The 24,934-nt window shown below is 34.3% G+C and overlaps 3 protein-coding genes and 1 long non-coding RNA gene across 4 annotated transcripts; all 4 read right to left on the bottom strand.

Annotated features, from left to right (window-relative positions):
* Positions 1 to 29: 29 nt before the first annotated feature.
* Positions 30 to 2,272, bottom strand: LOC112798279 (protein FLOWERING LOCUS T-like). Its single transcript, XM_025841531.3, has 4 exons — positions 1,935 to 2,272; positions 1,532 to 1,593; positions 1,397 to 1,437; positions 30 to 494 (listed from the first exon to the last, which is right to left on the bottom strand). Exons 1-4 carry the CDS (start codon positions 2,175 to 2,177, stop codon positions 298 to 300), a joined length of 543 nt encoding a protein of 180 aa, XP_025697316.1. The 5' UTR covers positions 2,178 to 2,272; the 3' UTR covers positions 30 to 297.
* A 7,598-nt stretch (positions 2,273 to 9,870) lies between these two features.
* Positions 9,871 to 10,815, bottom strand: LOC140178507 (uncharacterized). Its single transcript, XR_011871677.1, has 2 exons — positions 10,530 to 10,815; positions 9,871 to 10,367 (listed from the first exon to the last, which is right to left on the bottom strand). It is a non-coding gene; the product is annotated as an uncharacterized lncRNA (long non-coding RNA).
* Positions 10,816 to 11,829: 1,014 nt separating this feature from the next.
* LOC112798277 (uncharacterized) lies at positions 11,830 to 17,675 on the bottom strand. Its single transcript, XM_025841530.3, has 4 exons — positions 16,110 to 17,675; positions 13,853 to 14,424; positions 13,530 to 13,749; positions 11,830 to 13,352 (listed from the first exon to the last, which is right to left on the bottom strand). Exons 1-4 carry the CDS (start codon positions 17,379 to 17,381, stop codon positions 12,003 to 12,005), a joined length of 3,414 nt encoding a protein of 1,137 aa, XP_025697315.1. The 5' UTR covers positions 17,382 to 17,675; the 3' UTR covers positions 11,830 to 12,002.
* A 2,321-nt stretch (positions 17,676 to 19,996) lies between these two features.
* LOC112798276 (uncharacterized) lies at positions 19,997 to 22,937 on the bottom strand. The gene is made up of 2 exons (XM_025841529.2): positions 22,504 to 22,937; positions 19,997 to 20,733 (listed from the first exon to the last, which is right to left on the bottom strand). Exons 1-2 carry the CDS (start codon positions 22,806 to 22,808, stop codon positions 20,292 to 20,294), a joined length of 747 nt encoding a protein of 248 aa, XP_025697314.1. The 5' UTR covers positions 22,809 to 22,937; the 3' UTR covers positions 19,997 to 20,291.
* Positions 22,938 to 24,934: the final 1,997 nt, after the last annotated feature.

Genomic DNA, 24,934 nt, shown 5'->3' with positions numbered 1-24,934 from the left:
CCAACAATTATAGGTCATTCATCCACTTATTAACGACCATCAATATTATTATTATTATTATTATTGGTAGCACCTTCCCATTTATCATTATACAGAAAACTCTCAATTGAATTATTTATGACCATTATGACACTACTATGTGCCACAATTTAGCATGTTAGTTACATACTGAATCATGCATATATGTATACATGTTTTTATTAACGTTGAACTTGAAATTTATTTAATCTTCTCCATCCTTCGTTAATTAGTTGGAGCTAGTATTGCAGATTGATTCTTGTACTTTCTATGTGATGATCATCGTTTACAGATGAAATACAAAGCTGAAACTGGCAATCCAAGATTATAGAACTCAGCAAAATCTCGAGTGTTGAAATTTTGACGCCACCCAGGACCATGAACGCTATGTCTCCCAATCTGACGGAACAGCACAAACACAATACGATGAATCCCTGCTGTTGGTCGTGGACTTTCGTACGGCACTATCTCTTCTCCTATCAATTATCATCGTCATTACCGTCGTTATTGAATGAATAAGCATATTTTTAACTAGTTATTTGTTATAAAATTATTTTTTGAAAATTTAGTGTTTACGGTTAGAATTTATAATTTATAATTTATAATTTAAAGATTAAAATTTAGAATATAAAATATAAGATAAAAAATAATTAATTAATATTAACTAAAAATTAATTTTGTAATTAAATTCTTGTTAAATATGAATATAGTACATATAGACACATATATACATACCATAAGAAAACAACAACAATTAATAATAATAATAATAATAATAATAATAATAATAATAATAATAATAATAATAATAATAATAATAATAATAATAAGAAGAAGGATGATGATGATAATAATTTGTGTATATCATTTTTTAATAAAATTAAATAAAGAACTTAATAATAATAATAATAAATTTAAATTTAAAATTTACTTATAGTAAAATCAATTATATGTAATTTATAATGCAAAATCTAAAAGTGAATTATTACATGTAAAATGTAGAGGATTGACAATTTTTCTCATAATTAATTCACAAACTTTAAAAGGTAAGATACATAAGATTAAAAAAAAAAAAAACTCAATTCACATGTTCATTAAAAATAAGAGTTTCTATTTTTCTTGTTTTCTAAAATAATTTAGCTATATTTACCAGAGTAGTTTGACTAATATATTAACTCAAATCAGTTTATTACAAGAATAACTTAAATTTCTTCTATTTTATTTGTTTTTTCTGTTTTTAATTCTAATATTCAACTTTAAATGATTGCTTGTTAGAACAGTTAATATATGCCTGAATATGCTAACTAAATTTTAATAAAACGACGGAATAAGAGAAATAGGTAGAAAACAGAATTAGAAGTTGTATGTATATACGCACCAAAGTTTGCTTCTGTAGTTTCGGGAATATTGATTACCAGCCTGGACATGCACATCAAAGACCAATAAAACATAATACTCAGTTTTCAATTTTTTATTATTAATAACTAATTATTTTGATTTTCTATAATCTTACCAGTGCAAATATTCTCTCTCGTTTGGATTACATGGACTAGGTGCATCAGGATCCACCATGATCTGTAAATTAAACTATAACATCAATGATCCTAACCCTAGAGTTAGGATAGTATTTGTTTCTCGTTATATATATAAGACGGGTAATAATAATAGGATCGTAAAACCACTGAGTATATATAAGACCAGACCAGTAATAATAATAGGATTGGAAAACCACTGTACTCAATCATGAGTACATATATATATATATATATTGTTTCTAATAAGTCGTAGATTTTTACGTCATTAACACTTTTATATGGTATCATGAAATTACTTATTTTAAAATTTTAAATGTTAAAAAGATATATATAAATAATTATATTTTTAACATAAATAAAAAAAAGTGAGCAGTTAGTTACCAGAGTGTAAAATGTCCTAAGGTCATGTCCACCAACTTCAACTCTTGGTTTATTGATGATCTGGGAGGGTCTGAATTCACAGCAATTGATAACCTCTTGAATGTTATTGCCGTAAACAACCCTCATGTTGACAGAACTTGTAAAGGGATCCAAAACATCCCCAATTACACGGCCTAGAACAAGAGGATCATTATGACCTAATGATAAACTACTTGATCTTGCTCTTGATGATGACGAGGACATGCTTGTTTTTTTAATTTATTATTGGGAAACCACTAATATATCTATATGTAACGTGGTAACTATAATGCATATGAATGAATGTATCCATGCACCCTTTTATATCTGTTGTTTGTTTCTTAAATTTGCTGTGCCACCATCTTAATTAGTGTAGCTTTTTTTTCTTTATTTCTAAATTCTAAGATTCATCTTCTATATTTGTCTAAAAGGAAGAAAGATAAGAAAAGGAAATGTTCTGTATGTAAATGGAATAAAAAGAATCTAACTAGCTTAGCATCTCTTCCAATCTTACAAAATGGAGGTTATCATTTTTTCTTTTTCGTTTTGACGTCTTGTATACATCTGTGTCTTCAACCATATTATTATAAACAAAAATGTTGTTCGGGTTCTTAACAATTATGCATAAAGGACACTGATCCATACCCAATAATTCAAGGAAAATGGTACTTGTACAATAAAAATCAGCCTTTGGTCCATCTTTAATATTATTTAATTATTCTTTAATTAAAACATATTTCTATTTTTTTATACACATTTATAATTAAGATTAATTTAAATTTTAAAAACTAAAATTTTTCTAACTTCTTACTCACTTCATAGTTAGTTATTGTTTCCTTCTTTTATGTTCCTTCTCTATTTGTAACACGATTTTCTTCTTTCTTCTATTCTTCTATCTCGTTTTCTACTTCTTTCTTATAGTGGCCATAATTTCTTTTTCAATTGTAACACATTTAAAATTAACTTATAAATCTAAAATTTACAAAATATTTTTACAACACATCCAAAATCATAAATCTAAAATTTAAATTTAAACATTAAAAAACAATTGCAACACGTCTAAAATTATGAAGTGATACACAAAATATTTCTAAAACACATTCAAAATCATAAATAAAAAATTTAAACTCTTGCAGTGGCCGTAATTGCAGATATAACAGTGTTCACAATTTGAGGATTGTGATTCTTTAAGTTATTCTTCTACCTAAATCATTCTCCAATGCAAATTCGGATGTTGTACATGGCGTGCAAAATCAATGTAATTGAATAACTAAACAAAATCACTTTCTCTTAAACACATCCAAAATACCTAAGGTCCACTTCCGATGAAGAAGGATTAGCGACACTGATGAGGACTAATGCGACGAGGAGTAGGACGAAGCGAGTATGTGGACTGAGAGGAAGGCGATGCCAAGGACGAGCGAGGCGGACGACGGTGTTGTAGAGGAACGGCCAAGCTGAAGAATGGCGCTGGGGATGACGCGGTGGCGCCGAGGAGGACTGCGGCGCGGACGAATAATCACACGAACGAATTAAAATCTTCAATTTTACTGAATTTACATTTTTTGAAGTGTATTTAAATGATAATATGTTAATAATTAAAAATAATAAAACTGAAACAGAAATTTTAAATTTTAAATTTAAATTTATTTAGTTTGTATTTTAGATGTGTATTCAATTTTAAAAAGACACTAAATCTATTTAAATATGTTTGTTTTACTTTTTTTTAATTATTGTAATAAAAGATTGAATATTGTACAATTTTTAAAGGATACCTAGTTGAATTGATAATTCATATACACGACGTTATATCTTGAAACTAATTTTTGAATAATCGACCCAATATCATCAATACAGAGGGACCTTTACGATAGGTGCAAATCTCGGCCACTAAAGGTATAGGTCAGTTACCACTAGCTATAATAAATAGGAGTTAATCAGAACTACAACACACAAGGGATGATACAGAAAAAAGATCATTCTCTCTTGGCTTTTAGTGATTAATTTCTTGAACATTTTCTTAGAGAAATACTAATAATTTGAGCGTTCGAATCCTTTTTGCAGGTTTTCTACCTGGGTCATACGTCCGAAGAACTTGTAGCACGGAAGTACAGGAAAAGGAGATCCCCAGCACCTACAAGCTATATCTCGAGAGTAGTTTCTAGCCAGAATATTTGGCGCCCACTGTGGGGTCCAATTTCAAATGTAACCCCACATTCCATTATTCTTTCCTCCTTTTCTTTTTTCTTTTGTAGGATTTTGAACCATGACGGACAATTTCATAGCTCTACCACCACCTCCGACCCATGCGAAGCTTTTGGCCATGAACGCTGCTTTACAAGTAGAAGTTCAAAAGATGGCCAAACTGCTGGCAGCTAAGACAAATAACGACAAGGAGAAGAGGAGCGCAAAAATGTTAGCGATGAAAACCCTAACGAAAAATGTCACTGTGAATCAAACATGAAGATGGGAGGGACATCTCACAAGACAGGAAAGAAGTGAACAACCCCAAAGTACATGTCACTAAGTTCGAATCCATAATGGTTTTAAACGGTGCTTCTAACCCTATCTTATGTCGATCTTTTCCTATCTTTTTGGACGGAACTGATTTACTTTGGTTTTCAAATTTGTCTGCAGGTTCAATTTCAAGCTTCAAAGAGTTTGCCGATTTATTTGTAAACAACTTTGCAGCATCTAAAATTTATATACGAGACTCAGATTACCTCAGCACAATTAAGCAGGGACAACATGAAAGCTTAAATGATTATATGACGAGGTTTGCAAAGGCAGCGATGGAAATTCTCAACCTTAACCCCGAAGTCTATTTACACGCTTTGAAAAGGGGGCTTCATCCGAAAAAGTTTCAAGAAGCAATAGTAATAGCAAAGTTCAAAACACTGGCCGAATTTAGAGATAAGGCAATATGACAAATTGAGATTGAAGAACTACGAGAAGCAAGGAGAGCAAAAATACCACCACCATGCAAGGAGGATGATAAGCAAAACAGAACAAGCCATATCCGAGACGGCAAAAGACCTTTCAAATTGACACCAAAATTCGATTGCTACACACAGTTCAATAAGAAAGAAAGGATATAATAGAGAAAATCTTACACGCTAAAATCATCAAACCCTCCCAGCAAGGCAAGAACCTATCAGGACCAAAAATACGTCGATAGAAGCAAGCAATGTGTTTTTCACCAAAAATTTGGATACACAACAGATGAATGTGTGATAGCAAATGACCTCTTAAAAAGATTGGCGCGACAAGGATTGCTAGACAAATATGTCACTGGCCGAATCCAAAGAAAGACAACAAACCCCCAACAACAGAAGAACACCTGAACCTATCTTCAGCTTCAAAAAACAACACGAGATGGCCTACCCAAAATCAACCCCCCACAACAAGAAAAGTCATTAATTGCATCTCAAGAGGATTTGCATGACAAGGAATTACCAGTTCGGCCAGAAAAAGAAGTTACAAGAACCATGCTAACTCTGACAGGGGATGATACAAAAAAAAATCATTCTCTCTTGGCTCTTAGTGGTTAATTTCTTGAATATTTTCTTAGAGATAATACTGCCTTGAGCGTCAGAAATTTTTTTTGCAAATTCCCCACTTGGGTCATACGTCTGAAGAACTCGTAACACGGAACTCAAAAATAAGGAGATTTCCTAGCGCCTACAAGTTATACCTCGGGAACAATTTCTAGCCAGAATAGACACAAAATACAACATTATTAACATTATGTATTTAGAAGATATATATATATATATATATATATATATATATATATATATATATATATATATATATATATATATATCATCGTAGATACATAGGAACACTACCTTGGAATTTGTCTCTAATGGTTAAGAAATATTTGCTAACAATCAATATGGTCTTCATATTTTGTTAAATAAAAAAATTAAATATATAATTAATAATAATTTCTTTATTTAATTTGTATCTTAGAAATACATTTAATGTTAATTAAAAAAATACATAATTAATTAATTAATTAATAGTGATATTTTTATTTGGATATTGAAAATAGTTCTGGGTACTAATATTTGTAATTTTACAAAAATAATAATAAGCTAAGATATCTAATGTGTTGGATTAATTAATCAAAAGGTCATGACTTATTATTATTATTATTATTATTATCGAAAATCATGATATATATTTAAAGTAATATTACATGATTAATATAATTTATTATTTTTTACCAACAACTAATAATATTTAAAAGTATTGGTTAAAAATATAATATTATATTATTGGCTTAAAGTATTATATTTGAACTATTGGCTAAAAATACTAATCAATATGAATTAAAATTGCTAACCCTTGAAATATTTTTACACACATATATTAGGAACTTTATTACAAAATTTTAAAAAATTAAAAACTTTCTTTTGTTTCAAATTGATATGTTTTTATATATAGCATTAATGATATAACAAAAAAGAAAAAAAGAAAAACTAATATATATTCAATTTTCAGAAAGAAAAAAAAATATCGAATAAATTAGCCAAATAAACGAATTTCAAATACTGGTATTCACTTACTATTTCAAAAGACCCATATAGTATTTCTAATCAGTCATAAAAATATTTAGTACTCATCATTAACTGCAACATGAGTAACAATTGCTTTAAAATTTAGTTTCTAACCTAGTAGATGTTACCTTTTTTTCTTTATTTGTTTATTACTTTGAATATTTGAAGTCATAATTTTAATTATAAAAGATGAAAAATAAAATAAAAAATACCTTACTTGATGTCAAATTAATGTATTGTTCAATTTTTCATATAATAATTAAGAAAGAACATCTCTCTATATATATTTTATATATAGATATATATCTAGATATAGATGTTCATTGTTGTTATTGTTATTGTCAATGCTTCATGCTTGTTGCTTCTATTGATCTGTCTATATTGTTATTGGTATTGCTTTTGTGATTAAATTGTCACGTGGTCTTTAATTACCATTCATGATTTTTATTATTTTAGTGATATAAATTTAAAATTTATTATATTAATCTTTGAGATTTAAGTCTAGATACTGTATTAGTCTCAAAATTTTTTTTTGGTAGTGAATCAAGGAACACCATTTCATTTGACATACAAATAAGACAAAAACAAAGTTGTTTAAAAAATGAAAGAAGTTAAAATAATTTATACATCATATAAATATTTTTTTATCTTATTATTTAAACGCCAAAATAAAACAAATTTATTTAGTCTTGTATTCAGTGTAGCATATCAAAGCCAATTTAACAATTCGTTTGCTAACTCATTTACTGCTAGAAAGAATTTAAAAATTAATATGATGCTTAAAACTATATTTTAAAGATTAATATAATAAATTTTAAATTTTAAGAACTAAAATAACAAAAATCATAAATCTACTCATTGATGTCATTATTGTTGCCACTGCTCTCATAATGCTGATGTTGTTATTGGTTGCTTTGATACTAGATAGATTATAACGAATGGATATTTTATCATAATTAATAATATTGATATTATAATTTAAAAAAATAATAAAAAGGTAATTTCAGCAAATATTTTAAATTGGAAAATATAAATAAATAATTATTTTAAATGTTAATAATTTGTCTTGATCGTCTTCTGAATAATCTAACAATATGATGTCTTATTTTTTTTTAATTAGACATTAAAATACAATATTTTAAAATAAGTGCATGAATAACAAATTTGCTCTATAATTTTGAGTTAAATTTTAAAGTGGTATTTAAACTTGTGAGTCTCGAACTCATTTTTGAACTTAAAATTGTCTTAAATTTATCCTTGAACTTAACAACGGTTATCCTTTAGATATTTTTCGACAACGAATTGATGACGTAGTTAGACAGAGATTATGCTGGATTTATAAACGTGGTTATTTTCTTTCTGGCCTCAAATACAATTGAATTGTCTACCCCACTCGTTGCTACCTCGTCACTCCCAAAATTGACTCTACTCTCTTTAACGAGAGCATTGGATCTCTCCACCAGACATACTCCCATCCCCGCCGTCCCAAGTTCTCTCTCATTGGCCGCCGATGCCATGTTGCTGGCCTCCTCTCCACCGCTAAGTTACTTTTTCTCTCTTTTGATGACCTTTAAAATGTCAAGAACCGTGTGATCATCGATTATCTAAAATAATTTATCAAGAAAGATCTAAAATTCGACAGTGCTGGTCATCTATTATGGAAGTGGTACTGTTAAGGGAAAAGGAGAGTTCGCTATAGTAAAATTTGGTAAGCAAAAAAGAAAGAGAGAACAAAAGTTAAAAGATTTTTCCGAGTTCACCTTCACTTTCATATTCAAAATGGAAATAATAACGTTTACAAGTCTAGTGTGGTTTCCATCCAAATATCTCATCAATCCATTGCTGGAAAATACTTTAGGATGATCGTTATTAAACTCAGAAATAAAGTTGGAATAATTTTAAATTTAAGAATGAGTTTAAGATTCAATTACAAATTTAGAGACTACTTTAATGTTTGAGTTATAATTTTGTTCATCCATGTTGATGTGAAGAGAGAGAAGGGAAGGGGGGGGGGGTGGCGATGCTATTTTCTAAGATAAGAATTTGAAAATGTGGGACCACTATCTTGCTACACAATCTCTCCTTTGCAATTGTTGGGAACTCGAGGAATCAGAACAATGTGGTCTTGCATGGATTTTTTTTCTCTAAATGAATATCCTCCTTATCTTCTAACAGATCACAGGTTCAATCAGGGCGGAGCTTTGTAGGGAAGGGCTAAAACAATTAATAAAATTAATTTTAAGTTTTTAATTTTTCTTCTTTTTTAAAAAAAACTATATAACCTATCTAAAAATAAAAATAGTCAACTCAAATAGCGAATTATCCTTCTAAATATCAATAATTTATATAAAATAGAAAGTTAAAATTTGACTAATTAATAAACATATAACATTCTTTAATATATATATATGAAAAAAATTCTAAACAAAATGCATACATCCTTGGTTCAATTGTGCATAATGCCACAATAGTGTTTTATTTTAGTTCTTTCATCGACATTATTATTATTATTATTATTATTATTATTATTATTATTTATGCTAAATACAAATTTTACATGACTGAAGACACACTTTTTATTATTGATAAAAAATATCTTTAATTTTTCTTGAATCATTCCTTTAATATTTTAAACGGTTTTAAGGATATTTAATCATTTTAACCAAACCCAACTAAAAAAACAATAATAAATTACCGGACAAATAGTTATTTCTCACCATGAAAGATTTATACACTAATAAATCTATCAACAAATGATTATTTACACTAAATCACAAGAATGATTATACTAGCATAACTATCAATGCACAGAACACTAACAACTAAACACAACCACTAGAATCAGTCACTATATATTTATATATAAATATATGTGTATTTTAATTTATTTTTAATATATATTTTGTATTTCAATAAATATTATATATTAATGATTGATTTTTGTGGTTGATTTTAATATACATCTAACATAGTCGTAATAAAAATTATAACGAATGAACATTTAATTTAATAGTATATTAGTACAAGTGCACAAGTAACCACAAATTAGAAAAATATAAAAGAAATACTTGCTCCGAAACTAAACTGTAAGCACTGCAAAAACACATTACATCAGTTTTGAAAGGGAGACCGCAACTAAAGTTTTAAGGGTAACACTGGTGAAGCATGTCCCTTATTATTTAGGGTTAAGATTAATGAATGGATTAGATCGAATAAAAATTGAGAAAGATCATAGGCATAGTGAGAAGTGTTCATATATAGCTTAATATCAAATGTTAATTCTATGAAAGGTTTTGGCACCTTTAAAAAGATGGGGAGAATAGAGTCTGCTGCAATCTGTCACTTAAGCTGAGTTTGGAAGTTTGGAAGAGAGACAAAAATTGAATCTCTATATTGTATTTGGTATAAATTGTATAAGATTAAGTTATGTCTAAGTATCTTTTTTTGTTTAAGATAAATATGAAGAGTGAAACAAGTAAAATTACCTAAATGCTCTTGCTAATTAAGAAAATAAAAATAAAAATAAAATAAACCCCAATCCCTCAAAGCTTAGCCTCATCGTTGCCTCTCCCATAACGTCACAAACGACGCCCTCTACTCCTTAGAGCTTAGCCTCACCTCATGCTGGCCAGGCCTCCACTCTTCGACGACAACGACGCAGCCTTCTTCACCACCATTCACCTCTACTTTTGACTCCACCTCTCTTTTGTTTTTGCCACTATCACTGCCTCTCTCCTTAAAGTCGAGATCTGTGTTTGCCTCTCCTCTGCTTTGTCATTTCCATTGCCTCCCTCCTTGTCATCGAGATCTATGTCTCCCCTTCCCTCTCCTTGTTAATTGTTGGGCGGAGCTAGACGAAAGATTAGAGGGAGACAAAAAATATTTATATAATAAAATAAGACAAATAAAATTTTAAAGGAGCTAAACTGAAATTTACATATAATTTACATGTAAAAAATTAAAATTAGGAGGACCATTGCCCCCTTTGCTACAATGTAGCTCCGCCCCTTACTTGTTGGTGTTGTTAAGGTGGGGTGGCAGTGGTGAGATATCATGATGAGAGTAGGTATAGTGGTGAGGTGAGGGATTAGGGGTGGTGTTGCGGTGGTGAAGTGAAGGATATGGAGGTGTTGTAGAAGTAGTGGTGAGATGTGGGTGGGATGATGAGTCCACCGGTGGTAGATGTGAGAAATATGGGTTGGGTCAGGGAGGTGAAGGTAAGGAATTAGTGGTGAGCTATGGTTGGGACAGTATGGTGAGTCCATTGGTGGGATGCATAGAGAATGTAGGTGAGGTTAGGGGTGTTCGCGGTGCGGTTTGGATCGGTTTTGAGTAAAAAACTCATCCGATCCAATTTTGAGCGGTTTGGATTGGATTTTTGCGATTTTGTAAATTAAAAAAATTAAATATATATATATCAAGTCTCAACATCAAATTTTAAATAACCAACAATGACATAGCAAGTCTTAACAATATCTTAAAAAACCAATGATAACATAACAATAAAAATAAAATTAAAGGTTAGTTAAAATAAATAAATAAATCACATTTTGAACATAAAATATTATTAAATAATAATAATACCTAAAAAATATAAAAATGTATAACAAATTGTATATGTTATAAGTATAATTGTAAATATAATAATAAAATAATATTATTATAACACATTGTGCGATTTGGATTAGATTGGATCCGTTGTGAAAAGTAGATCCGAAATCTGATCCGATCCAGCGGTTTGCAAAAAAAAAATCCAATTAAATCCGAATTAGTGCGGTTTTAATCGATTTTCAGTTTGAATTGAATTAGATGAACGGTTTAATTTAGATCGGTTTGAATTTGAACACCCCTAAATGAGGTTAGAGAGGTGAAGATAGTGGAAGAGGTAGAATAAGAATGTAAAAAGTTAAATGAATATATTTTTGAAAAAAACTTTATTAAATTTTAATCTGTCATTAGAAATTTCAATCTCCTATATCCCCATTTTTTAAAGGCATTGAAAAGATTAAAATTAATTTCAATCTCTAATCACTAAATACAAAACTCAGTCCTAGTCCTAGGAAACAAATACATCCTTATGGATTGCCATGATAGGGTATACTAATGTCAAATGTTAATGTTATTCATTTCTTTGTATCTAAGTATCTAACGGAGAAAGCTTCAAAAATCCGATTACATTCTTTCTAGTACATGATTAAATCCGTTATTTCCTATCCCAAATTACATCCATATTCCTAATTCTAGCAGTTCCAATTTCCAAATCAACATTCTTTCAGAAACACACCAAAATAAGGCATTAATCCATCAAGACAGAAGAGAAAACTAATTCATATCTTTTCAACCTCTGTTATACGACCAACCATTAGCGATAACAAAAATAAGGCATTTCAACGTATTCCTCAGCACACAAATTTAGGCATGACAAGCAGAGGCAGCAGTGTACCAAGATTAAAAGAAAAGACTATCGTACAGACTATGTTCTCATTTAGATGTACTTGAGGCCAGAAATATACTGTTGCCTAGTGATTAGATACTGAGCCAGGGAATATATAACTCCTAATATACCCAAGATCTTAATCTTGAGAATATCTGTACATGCAATAGGGAGCAGATTAAGGGGTAAGGTTATCCACGGGGGTGAATCACTCTGCTTTGTAAAGCTCCATACATACCTGTTGAACAGTATATGACTTGGGAACGTGAGAACAAGGAGGGCCAAGTTCTTTACCACAAATATCCAGTCAGGCCCACCGATTTGAAGACCCCATCCTGTATTACCATGCCAGACATCTTCCCATATGCTGTAGAGGGCTGTCAAAACGAAGTAGACAGATATAACAGCAACCACAGGAAAATATCTATGTTTGTCCCCAAAACCAGCAACAAAATCAGAATCTTGATTCAGTAGCAGCAGGATAGGAGCCAGGAAAAATATGGCACGGTTCGAACCACCGGTAAGGTTGATATTCAAGACTAGGCATATAGCGAAACACATAATTGTGGCAACATTGCCAACGGCAGGCATCCAGGATCCATCAGCAGCCATCCTCTTAATTGTAAAGGAGGGAACAGTAGAAGCCCGGCGATGCTGCATGAATCTCATTCTTGGAAGGAAACTAGCAGATGCACTTTGACCGGAATTGCTGTGTCTAATGCCACCTATATCAATAGCCTTCTCCCTTAAAATTGAAGCAAGTTTATATTTTATCTCCAAGGCTATTAGCATAAAGATTGCTGCATACAAACCAAGAAGAGATGTCCTGGCCCCCTCAATGGCTAGCAATGTTGTAAGATTCCTCTCCTCCTCGCCCAAATTTCCTATTTCAGTGTCTTTAAGAATATTTTTAATTCTCAGTTGGCCCTCCAAAAGATAAGTAACTGGAAAGAGAGCCACAAGCAGAGCGAATACCCAGGGCAAAAGCTTTGTGCTTGAGGCAGATGGCAGATGAGTGAAGACAACAAATACAGAGGCACAAACCATTGTGACCACAATGAGAACATGCAGAATGCCTGTCCAGACAAAGTATTCAGCAGAAATGTAGACTCCCAGGGCAACCCCCATTGCAATGGAATAAAATGTCCTTAATTCAACAATATATTTAATGGGTATGATAGATGTAACAGATGCTAGAGAGAGCAAAATTGCAATAATAAGCAACCAAGAAGGCCAGGTAGGCTTCCCCGCCATGTAGCCATAAATTGAGATATCATCAGCCGAATGGCGGGCAGTCTTGATTAGGTCTGACTGGTAAGTCAATGACAAAGGGAGAGGGGGCTGCATCAGAATAAAAAGCAGACCAGTTGCCACTACCAGCACTAGGCTTCTTTTGGCAGACTGCAGGGAAAACGAAAAAGCTCATTATCAGCCTTTAGTACCATGCATCAACCAAAAATAATTTTTAATTGGTTATGAAACGTGGCTAGCAAATAATTTCCAATGAACATCAAATAGTTCTCACCATTAACAACCCAAACTAAACTGAAAAACACTGAATTGAATGGTTATACATACCAAAACATGAGAGAAATGAACAGCGACAATGGGAATACAAGCCAATCCAGTCAAGAGAATGCATGATCCCAGGATTAAACCATCTGAAGGAGACCTTCCATTCCACCACTGAAGTGCTTCAAAAATCGTTTCACGACAAAACCATACAGATAAGGCAACCACAAAGGCATGCGCATAACCTTGCCAAGATTTCATCCTAGAACCTGTTTTTGATCTATCCCTATAAATTCCAGGAATAGCATAATATAATCAGGCATAAAATCTAGAGGCATAATACAAGTTAGGATCCTTCCAAACTATTTTAAGAATTTAGAATAACTTGCCTATAAAGAAGCAATGGAGGGGTAACAGCTAATAATAGAAGAGCCGATACCCATACTACAGACTTTGATGCAATAAACAACATGGCGAGCTTTGAAGAATAAAGACAAGTCAAAATCCATACTGCTTTTCCTCCGATTCGTTGATCCACATGTAGCCTTCTCACCAAACCCAAACCCAATAAAGTTGTCATCACAACCATATAGCTAGGATACATCACCTCATCCTCAAACCCATAATAGTAAATGCTGGAGTAATTGAAGAACCGATTCTCGATGTAGCATAAGAGTAATGCATAGCTTATCAAGCCAATCTCGGATAAAAATTTTAACTTCGAAGGTAGAAGAGCTAAACCAGGAATAGCCATTGCCAGGACAGCATTTGCTATTATAAGTTTGCAGAAAGATTTCAGGGACATGCCTGCTAGCCAAATATTTAAATCCCAGAAGTTGTGAAGCACAAACCATGTAACCATTAAACTCCCGAGAACAACAAAAGCAAAGTAAGATGGCAGGCTCTTCTTTTCAAAAAATCGAGCCAAATAAAATCCGGCAACTGCAGGCAGAGGAAGGAACTGCAAGTCAAAAAGTAAATAATCAATAAAAAAGAGTAAGGAAAAACAATAAAGGTTAATCAAATTGAATATGTAACGACCGAAGTAATTAACATTATCATCATCCACCAAAGAAACCAGCAGCCAAGATTAGAATATGTTATGAAAAAGCTATGCATCTCATAATATGAAAAGCCTCCTTTTTTCCTAATGGTTCATAAGTTGTTTCATTAATCTGATTGAATTTTAGCATACCATGTTATTCCCCCATTTCCACTTCTAATTGATGACAGCATCTTGTAATTCTTTCAGAATTAATCTGTCGGTTATAAAGAAGGAAAAATGGAGACAATTATTAAAAAGGAATGCACACACCATCTACAATAGACTGTTGATTTCTGTGTTCGATATTTGATGAAGCAAAAGACTGATTATTGATCATCAGCACAGTGGCAATGATCGGATCATCGAAGAAATATCTCAAGCTGATCTTAAATCCAGGCAATTTAAAGTAAAAACAGTTTCTCACTCAAGAACCTAATTAAACATAGTCTCCCCCATCTCTCTGTGCTAGGCGCCACCACACAACCCAGATAGAGATCACCAGATATATCTTCTTGATATCAATCTAAAACTCTCATACTAAAAATTTGAACAGAAAAAATCCAGATCATAAATAAGTAATAGAAAAAGAAATAACATATCCCACAAGTTGCAAAAGTAAAATAAATGAAAATCAACTGAACAATTTTTGGCCATCATCACAAGACATCTAGATAGTTGACACTAATCAACCAAAAAATATGCATACTACAGTCTCAACATAGACAAGAACAAACCTTAACAAAACCAACCAGAGTGAATCAGACTACTATTTTCTTTGCAACCACTTGCAGATTCCAAATATATGTAGACACACTAACAAAACCACATGTCTCTAATGTTTATCAGTTCATTATAACCAGGAACACCTTGGTTTTTGCACACCTACTGTTTTTCTTGTTTGCTAGTCTGGCTCCAATAGAATATCACAAAGAAAATGATGCAGGAAGTTAAAGGGTTATTGAGGATTTATGATGGTAGAGAAAGGGTAAGCTATGATGGTTAGACTGATAGGAGTCACCTATTGGATGGTTTTTCAAATTCTTAACATGTATAACAGCTCTAATTTAATTGAAAGGCTTCCTCATGTTACTTAGTTAGAAAGTGAAGTGAGATGAGAGGATACAAGTCCTCACAATGTTGGCATTGTGTTCAAGAGTTCTTCAAACACCATTTTGCGCTTGACAAAGTCACCACATTGCTCGTTTACTCAATTTTCTTTTTCCTTTTACTTTTATAGCATTTAGTGACTCCTTCATTATCCACGTTGTAAGATCATTATCACGGCATCACCTTTCTACCCCGCGAAAATTAATAAATTAAGAAAGTCTCCTATCATCTATCAAAGAATAAAGCAATACCATTCAGATAGGTCTACCATAACCTATACCACAAGCATCAAGAACATCAGAGACAAGAAATAATGCTGAACATATTCCAGGTATAGGAAGACTAAAACCACCAAATATGAACAAACAAAAACAACACCTAATTAACAATAAGGTAATGCCAACAAGATCCCAGGCAGCTAGCTAATCAATGTGATAGACACAATCAGCGATCAAGAAAACCATCATATTGAAAACAAAGCTGAACCTGCTTACCAACACTGGGAACCCAATGACGACAGCTCCGGCAGCGCTGACCACAATGGCGGAGGTGGTAAAAGCCACAGAGCTGAGGGCGTCCGAGACCATCCCCATGGCATAGGAACCAGCGGCAGCAGCCCCTCCAAGCATAGTGATGGTGACCAGAACATAATTCAAGGGTGGGGGCACCTGAATGTACCTCCCAAACGAGTGGAAAACCACCCTAACCTCCAAAGCAACGACAACAGCCACCAAAGCCACAGCACCATTGACGACCCTTATGCTATGAACCTGGTTCTCATTCTTGGTGACCCACCACAAAGCACCCTTGGTGGAGGCATAGAGCTGAAACAAAAACGGCAGGAAGAACAGGAGAATGAGGTCGCAGAAGGCAGCAGCAGAGGAGAAAACGAGGGCGTAGTGCGAACCAAGGTGAAAGACAAGCGGTAGGAAGAGAAGGTAGAGGGTGTGGACACAGCTTTCGAGGGGTCCGAGGATGTAGCTGTCGTGAGGAACTTCGCCGCCATGGAACCTGGCCCTGGGGGTGGTCTTGAAGGAGGAGAGGCGGGGAATGGAGAAGAGCCAGTAGAAGAGGGAGTTGAAGGCGGCGAGGTAGTAGGCGGCATTGCGGATACCGACAGCGGAGACAGTGGCCCAGGTGAAAATGGATGAGGCGGAGATAGGGGCGGAGGCGAAGAGGAGGCGCTCGAGGGAGAGAGCGATGGAAGGGTTCTCGAGAGGGAGGAAGCGGAAGTTGAGGGAGCACCAGACGCCGACGAGGAAGGTGGTGTGGGCGCAGAGGAATGAGGAGAGGAGGGTGAGAGGGAGGGAAGAGCTGAAGGTGGCGAAGAGTGAGGGCGAGGCGAAGAGGAAGAAGCAGAGTTGGGAGAATATGAGTGTGAGCCACACGCCGAAGAAGGAGGGAACCTTTGAGGTCACCACGGAGTCCAGGATGTAGGAGATCATCAGCCCCACCACCAGAACGGATGCTACAGGGGCGCCGCCCAGGTCCAGCAGGAACATGGCGGAGGGAACCAGCGCCATCGCGATCCGGTAGTTGTGGGTGAAGCCGGAGGGGTTCTTGATGGATCTGGAGGATGAGGATGTGGAAGGGGAAGCGGAGTGACCACGCTGGTTGCCATGGCTCTGGGATGACGAATTCGATTCGGTGGAGCTAGGGTTCGAGCTTTGCTGGGATTGGGAATTGGAGAAGGAGAATGAGGGAGCGCTGCTCGAGCTTGATATGTAGGGGCGGAATGATCGAGGCTGCAGCTCCGGCGGCAGCATTTCTTTCTTTTCCTCCTTCTTCTTCTTCTCAGCACACGGCGGTGGTGGTTGTCGTTTTGTGATGTGATGTTACTACTACTTTTTATCAGTTGAGTTGACTCAGCTTACACACCTCACTCGCCTCGCTTACAAAACTTCGATGACGATGCACATTGTCTTCCTCCACTCTCCACTAACCTCTTTTTTTTTTTTGGGTGGGGGGTGTTTGGACTTTGGAATACCGAATACCTTCGTCTACTGAATTGCACTCTCCACATATCTTTTGATTGTTTTTGACTTTTTGTTGGTTACATTGCAGTTCAGACTTCAGAGTAGTCAGTATGCTTCTGCTTCTGCTAAACAAGGCCGTTTCTTTCGGAAGAGTCTTTGGGCTCAGGGTCGCCACTATTTTTGACAGCTCGCTACAATACATAAAAAAGAAACAAAAAGTAGTATGGGCCAAAATGCTCTACATAATCTGGAAACCAGAAAAAAGATGCTACGGGCCCAAAAATGCATAGCTACTAATGTCTGAATTTTCATTTTTTAATTGAGCAAACCATAATGAACGAACAAAACTAGTTTGATATTCATAAAATATGATTTTTACGTAACAAAAATATTCAAACATTAATTTTATTCATGTGTAGATTTTTTAACATTCCAAACTTTTATTGGTATAAATGCTAATTTTTTGTCTTTTTTACAAAAAAAAAAATCGGTGTCCGTACAAAAGTGACTATTAGAGTTAGGTAAGGTGATGTATCTCTGAAGAGGGGTAAGTCCTCCCCTTTTATAGTCCGTATCTGGATGGACCCTTTGTGGTCAGGTCCACCATTTTAAAAGCTTCTGCTAGTTGTTCATACTCCACGTGGTGAGAGACGTGTTCTCCCAAGTTCTAGTAGTGTGATCGTCGGGTCGGCTGCTCATATTTGGACCCGGGTCACTAGCGGGTCGGGCCGGAATATTAACATTATAAACTTTTATAAATAAATATAGTAGTTTTCTCTTTTTAATCAATAAAATCGACTAAAAAAATTTAAAAAAATAAAGGATACTTATATCTCCGTGTTGAATAATCTATGATCATTACTAAAACCACTATCTCAAAATTATATGAGCAAGTCTTAAATTTTAATATCTAAAATAGAATGCAAGATTTTTTTTTTTTTGGTGACTAATGCAAGATTGCATATACATAAGGATGGCAATGGAACGAATAGGGGCGAATTTTTATTCTATTCAATCCCGCTCCACCTTACAATAACCAATATAAAACTCGCTTTACTTTTATTTGCAAATAATAAGAAATTGAATCTTAATCCATCCTTACCGCTTCCGCCCCTATAATTATTATAATTTAACGAATAAAATTAAATTTCAAAATTTGTATAACCATTTTCTAATACATAACATATATTAAAATTATATATATATACTGGAACGAGAATTCCATAAATTTGACTCCATCCTATTTAAAATTTTATCCCACAAAAAATTCGCTTTCGCACCGGAATCGGATAATTATCTGTCTCGATCAGATAGAGACAGAATGAATTACCTTTAAATTTGAATAATGTTGTCATTCCTAAGTATAGTGATATACTCTAAGTAGGAATGTCGAATGTAAGAAGTTTAGAATTTCTTCCGTTAATTGTAATTGTTTCCCTCTGTTTCTTTAACTTTTGTCCATTTAATAAAAGTGTAACTATATATTATGGCCACATGTTTGGTATTGGATTGAAGTGCTCTATACATCATACAATATGGCTTTTCTAGTTAAGACATGGTTCTGTTATGTGTACATACTACATCATGAATAATGCTTCAAAGATTGGCAGATAAATATTATCCTGCTTGAAGTGGCGATCGATGATAAGTCCAAATAAAGCGCATTGCTATATCCGAATCCGTGTGTTTATGCGTGGTACACCTGCTCATTTCTTCTTGTCCCACCCTTCAATTTTGTTAGGGGGAAAAGTTGTCACTTTTTTTCGGGTGAAGGATGATTGATTTACTTATGTTGTAAAACGCCGCACAAAAATCAGGTAAACCTCGATACGATGTGCACCTGTCCGGAATATAACCCCTAGCTTTTTTATCGATCAAAATTTAGATATGATCACGAAAATGCGCGTCTTTTCTTTTAGGCATCTTACCTTTATGCTGCTTCTTTGAATATGACTTCTCAAAGGTGAAGCACCCATGACAGTGACCCACCCATGAATCCTCTGCAATCTAGACACTTGTTACGGGCATTTATACTGTGTTACGATACCACTAATGCCGCTATTAACCTTGTTGAAAACCATATTGTTGCATGTCGACGCACACTGGTGATTGTAGTGTATAATTGCACGCAATCAAACACTTGTCGTGTTGTTAAGAGAATTTCATTGCGACGATAACTGCTTCATAAGTCAAAATCTCCGAAAGATCTGTTACTTACACGAATGCATGAGCCTGACGGTACCATATTCATAATTTGCATAAGCGAATCCAAGTGAGGCCATATGAATATGATGTTGCATTCACATCTTTCACAGAATTGTATACGGTAATGCTTTCAATTGAATTCCAATATCTTTTAATAATAAAAACGCGTAAACTATTGCACATTCCCTCCATTCACAAACTTGAATAATGCATCCCACCGACCCACATGTCAAGCTCAGGTTGCGTGCAGGTTCTATCAATAGAATTATTGAGTAAGTTCAACGAATCTACTCAAATGTTAAGAGGAAAATCCCAACCAAGATCTAAGGGACTGAGTCTGAACATATAAACATCTTACAAGAGTGAAAACTGAGAGCAACTACCAGACTAAGTGAAAGATCATGTTTCAGATTATAACAGAACATTCATTTATAAAAATAAAAAAGATGAAAAAAGAAAAGCTTGTATGATATTAATTTTGCACCTAAGACAATGTTAAGAACTTTTTGAATGCGCTTCAACGGGGTTATCTTTGCTGGGAGTGTTTTCAGATACCGAAAGTTGAGTTGAGTACTTTTTAATTCTCAAGGAAATAAGTACACTTGATAAAATACCAACTAGGGGGAAAAAGTAAGACCAAAATTGAGATTTCTTGGAGCCGGAGGCTGAAGCTACAGCAGCACCGGCGAGGCTTCCAATTGATGTATTCTGCAAGATCATGGGTATACATCCAATTGCAGTGGGAAGAAGAAAATCCAAAAGGAACCCAACATCGGTAGCAGCTAAGGTATAGTTAATAACATATGACGGCAGCGGTGAGAAGCGAGCAAGAAGAACAAATCTCCAACCATCTTGCTCAACTCCTTTCGAAAGAAGATTAAAGTATCTGTTTCTGTGGGCCCATTCAACTGCTGACTTGGAACTCCTGAATATCAACCTGATATAACCCCAAGTAACCTTAATTTAGTCTTTGACAACGTAAATAAACTGATCTAGAAATATATGATGGATGAGTTAAAATAGAATAATATTCACACAACTGTCTCATTCACTAATTCTCACAAACTGAGACAGTGAAACTACCATTTCATAGTATTGTAGCCTAATAGTAATCGTTTGTGGCATAAGAGAACTACAACTCCAAGCAAATATATGATGCCAAAGAATCAAAGTCTTAAGTATGTCGCTTAACCACCACCTCAACAGCAGTGCCATAATTCTGCCCCTTCCTACTGATATGAATTCAGGTCCCCTTGAGGAAACTTGATGTTCCAGAACAGCTAATGTTTTTCATTATGCGCATTGATTTTATGAATAGAAATTTCAAAATTACAAAAAAATTCTTTATCCCCATGTTGATTTTTGTATTCAGTTCAAATTTGATTTTATGACTCCTGCTATTATGTCAAAACAATAGACGATGCCAACAACTACTTACATTTATCGGAGTCTACTTTATAGGAAAGGAAAAATTTTGAATGGAAAGTGAAAAGTAAGAAGGTAGACAAGAAAAAGGGCCAGCCCTGAGCACAAGCATCCCGCAGTAGGCAAGGTCCTGGGAAAGGCCGCACCTAAAGGGTGCAATGTATGCAGCCTAACAGGATAATCCCACCCAAGGCTTCCTTTCAAAAGTAAGAATAAAGAGAAGGACAAGAATATATGCTGTTAAAAAAAAAACAAAAAGGAAAGATTAAAAAAGACAAAATCAACAGAACACTAGCCAGTGGCCACTCAACAATGCCTTTGAATATTTGTGAAAGGGGTGCCTTGAAAAAGTTCATGGAAAAAACATGAAGAAGAAGCCAAATACCCTAAAGTAACACAGAAGAGCTTTGATTCTTAAAGTTCTGGTTCCAAAGACAATAAGAAGTTAAATTATGATAGGGTTTGTATGAGCTATCTTGATAGAGTTCCTGAATCCCAGTTAAGAGAAATCAAGTACACCAATGAGTTTGATTCCAGAAATAGAGATGAACAGATTTAAAAGGAATTCTTTGAAAAGAGATACCAATAAGTAACCGATTAAAAATCCTTAAAAGACTCGCAAAGAAAGCAAATGAAGTGTCCTTCAGAACTTGTATAAAGCCCACAGATTCTAGTCCCCATAAATCATAGCCCTTCAAAATATTTGTGTTAGGCAATGCCAATTTCCTAGGAGCACCAAAACATAACTTAAGCCTTTATACTAAGAACACCAAGAACAACCAGGATACAGCACATCAATAGTAAGCTTAAATAAGACCTATAGCAAGGCAACAACATCAACTAAGCTGAATCAAATGCCGCCATAGTGCCCTAGTGTGAATCATGTATACATTCGTGCCACTAAAATATAAGTCTCTCTCTGCCGTGAGCACCGTAGGAACTGAATTTCATAGAATTGAATTACTATTCAAACAGGAAAAGCATTGATTCCGCAGTCACTTCATCAACTTTGACACAAAAAATGGAATCAACATGTTTGGAAGGTCAACAAATAAACACTAGTGAGGAATCGCAGTAGCAAAAAGCAACCAATCGCGCACTCTCAAGTTTCAATTGAAATGGCAAAATAAACATTCGAGTGAGCTGAGTCACTCGGAAGATAAACAATTCAATTCTAACTTTGGATTTGAAGTCGAAAAAATAATATCACACTAGCAATTAGCAAAGCAGAGAAATAATTCGCACTTTTGAACCCTAGAATTAAAAAAAGTAGCGAGCTGACCTGCCGATCCAGAAGGAAAGGGAGGCGCCGAGGATTTTGGCGGAGAAGACACAGAGGACGGCGGGGAGGAAGCCGAAGAGGAGAGAGGCGGCGGCTTCGAGGAAGACGGCGGAGGGGAGGCAGAGTGCGATGGAGATAGTGTGTACGGAGACATAGAGAGGGATGGCCCATACGCCAAGGCTTTGGGACCAGTGAGTCAGCAAGTTAAGGGCGGCGTCCTTGTCCCAACCGTGGCTCAGCGCGTAGCTTCTCAGCGCGGCCACCATCGCCACCACCAGCGCCGCCTTCCACCACCACCGCGCCATTTGGATTGGACTTAGACGAGATCAAACCCGCAACTCAACTCTTTCGTCTTTCAAGACCCGAACAAAAAAAATTCTTTGGTCTTTTCTTGAGTTAATATCCAAAATGCCTCTTAAATTTGATCCCGACTCAATTTAGCTCTTAAGGTCTCAATCTATGAAGTACGGACACTTTCTTGAGTTGCAGTATTCGCGTGTCGGACATATTTTGGACACATTTTGAATACGACATTCACCTGAATACACCTGGACACGCCTAAATATCATCACGTGTCAGCGTGTCCAGTCTTAATCTTAACGTATATTCTTAAAATAAATTTAGATATAGTATATATTATTATTTATTAAAACAAAAAATATTTTAAATACTTGATATAATTAAAATAAGACATTAAAAATAATTAAAAATTTTAATTTATATTTTAATATCAATAAAATATCAAAATATCATTATGATTTATCTAAAAAATACTTTATATTTTATATGTATACGTGTCCCCGTGTCAGGTAAGATTTTAAAATTCGCGTATCGGCGTGTCACGTGTCGTGTCGTGTCTCGTGTCAGTGTCCGTGCATCATAGGTCTCAATTGACTCTAATTGTATCCTAACATTTTGGCTCGTATTTTAATTTGGCCCTTTTGTCATTTTTCGTCACTAAAAAACTGACCTGACAATTTAGGTTGACACTTGATATATAGCAGTTAGATGACATAGCGAAATATTTGAAAGCATCAATTTAACCCCTAACAATTTTAAACAAAACCTAGCAGTTCCAATTTTTTCAAATTGCAGGAGTCTCTCCAAGAGTTGAAAAGGATGTTGGGGAACAGCAAACAATACTCAAGTAGTTCTAATCAAGCTCGTTCGCACGGTGGCTGAGTGAAAAAGGCACACCGTGATAGAGGTGAGAAGGTTCCACATTGGTGCGGTTGTGGGTTGCATCCTATTCTTTGATGGTCTGGGACAGATTCTAATCTAGAGAGACCTGCTCTAACTATAATGTGAGTTGGTTGAATTGTTGCAATTTGATTGTGTGTCTCATTTTTCAAATTCTTCTTGATTTTGTAGTTATTATTCTTTTCATTTTTTTTTTTAGTTCTTGGTGTTGTAGACTATCAGTAAGAGATGGTGCGATTTTTTTAAATGGACAGATAGTGAAGAAGAAGAAGTCATAATTGGGAGAAATGAAACTCCAATTAGTGAAGATCATTGAAAACTTTTTCTGCGATGAAAAATTAGTGCAATTGAAGCTGAAATTAGAATCTTAAGAATGTGGAATATTATGTTATCTGTGTTTGTCATTATTTTTGGATTTGTGATTGTAGCTTCTAGATTAGGTGGGATAAAATATATGTAAATGTGATATCAATGATGTGAATGAAATATTGGTATGTATTTGATTGTTTTTTTTTTCATGGACCTAGAAATTGATGACAAAATAAAAATGGAGTTTCATGTCCTCTTGGGTAATGATGTATACTTGAAAGTTGTATAAAATTGAGATTATATGAAAGAGGTATAAAATTTTACAAATTAAGTTATAACAAACAAAAGATAGCCATTCATTTAGTAATACATAGCAATTAATCATTGTCATCAGTGATAAGTAGCATTAACAAAAGCAGTATCTGTAACACAACACAATACCCTACATAACAGAATTTCAGAATATCCTTAGCCAAAACAGATTACCCTATATAACAGAATCTCAAAATATCAAAAGAGCATAGTTTGATCAAATGTATTTTACAAAATATGTCTTGCACAACTTTCAGTCAATACTGCAAATTGTATTCTATTTTGTTGTTGGTGGTTTGAAGCCCGGGTTGGGGACGAATTTCATAAATTCTGCCAAGCGTGCAGCTGTCCTAGAGCTTGCTCCTTGCATTGGATCCATCTTGAAAGTTATTTTTCTCTTAGATTGCAGCTTCTCAGGCCTTGTCACATGTTGTGGAAGTGGAAGTGAAGGTGGAGGTGGATCTGATGGAAGGACCTAGTAAGATTTTTAACAGAATTAAAAATCAATGCAACTCAATTAAGAGATATCAATATATAATCAAATAACATCAATCAATTGGATCCAAACAACATTTAATTATGTATGATAAACCAATACAAACTAGTCAAC

This window comes from Arachis hypogaea, chromosome 14, assembly GCF_003086295.3.
Source record: "Arachis hypogaea cultivar Tifrunner chromosome 14, arahy.Tifrunner.gnm2.J5K5, whole genome shotgun sequence".
Taxonomy (NCBI): Eukaryota; Viridiplantae; Streptophyta; class Magnoliopsida; order Fabales; family Fabaceae; genus Arachis; species Arachis hypogaea.
The sequence above is the reverse complement of the archived record's forward strand: the minus strand, read 5'-3'. Positions and strand labels throughout refer to the sequence as shown.

What these genes read in the sequence shown, in the direction of transcription:
- LOC112798279 (XM_025841531.3), bottom strand. Translation starts at nt 2,177, where the DNA reads ATGTCCTCGTCATCATCAAGAGCAAGATCAAGTAGTTTATCATTAGGT. An exon ending in TTAGGACATTTTACACTCTG is followed by an intron (nt 1,594 to 1,934) that starts GTAACTAACTGC and finishes TTTAATTTACAG; the next exon opens with ATCATGGTGGATCCTGATGC. An exon ending in AACTACAGAAGCAAACTTTG is followed by an intron (nt 495 to 1,396) that starts GTGCGTATATAC and finishes GATAATTGATAG; the next exon opens with GAGAAGAGATAGTGCCGTAC.
- LOC112798277 (XM_025841530.3), bottom strand. Translation starts at nt 17,381, where the DNA reads ATGCTGCCGCCGGAGCTGCAGCCTCGATCATTCCGCCCCTACATATCA. An exon ending in TCATTGGGTTCCCAGTGTTG is followed by an intron (nt 14,425 to 16,109) that starts GTAAGCAGGTTC and finishes TTTGACTTGCAG; the next exon opens with TTCCTTCCTCTGCCTGCAGT. An exon ending in TTCATTTCTCTCATGTTTTG is followed by an intron (nt 13,353 to 13,529) that starts GTATGTATAACC and finishes TTTTCCCTGCAG; the next exon opens with TCTGCCAAAAGAAGCCTAGT.
- LOC112798276 (XM_025841529.2), bottom strand. Translation starts at nt 22,808, where the DNA reads ATGGCGCGGTGGTGGTGGAAGGCGGCGCTGGTGGTGGCGATGGTGGCC. An exon ending in CTTTCCTTCTGGATCGGCAG is followed by an intron (nt 20,734 to 22,503) that starts GTCAGCTCGCTA and finishes GGGTTATATCAG; the next exon opens with GTTGATATTCAGGAGTTCCA.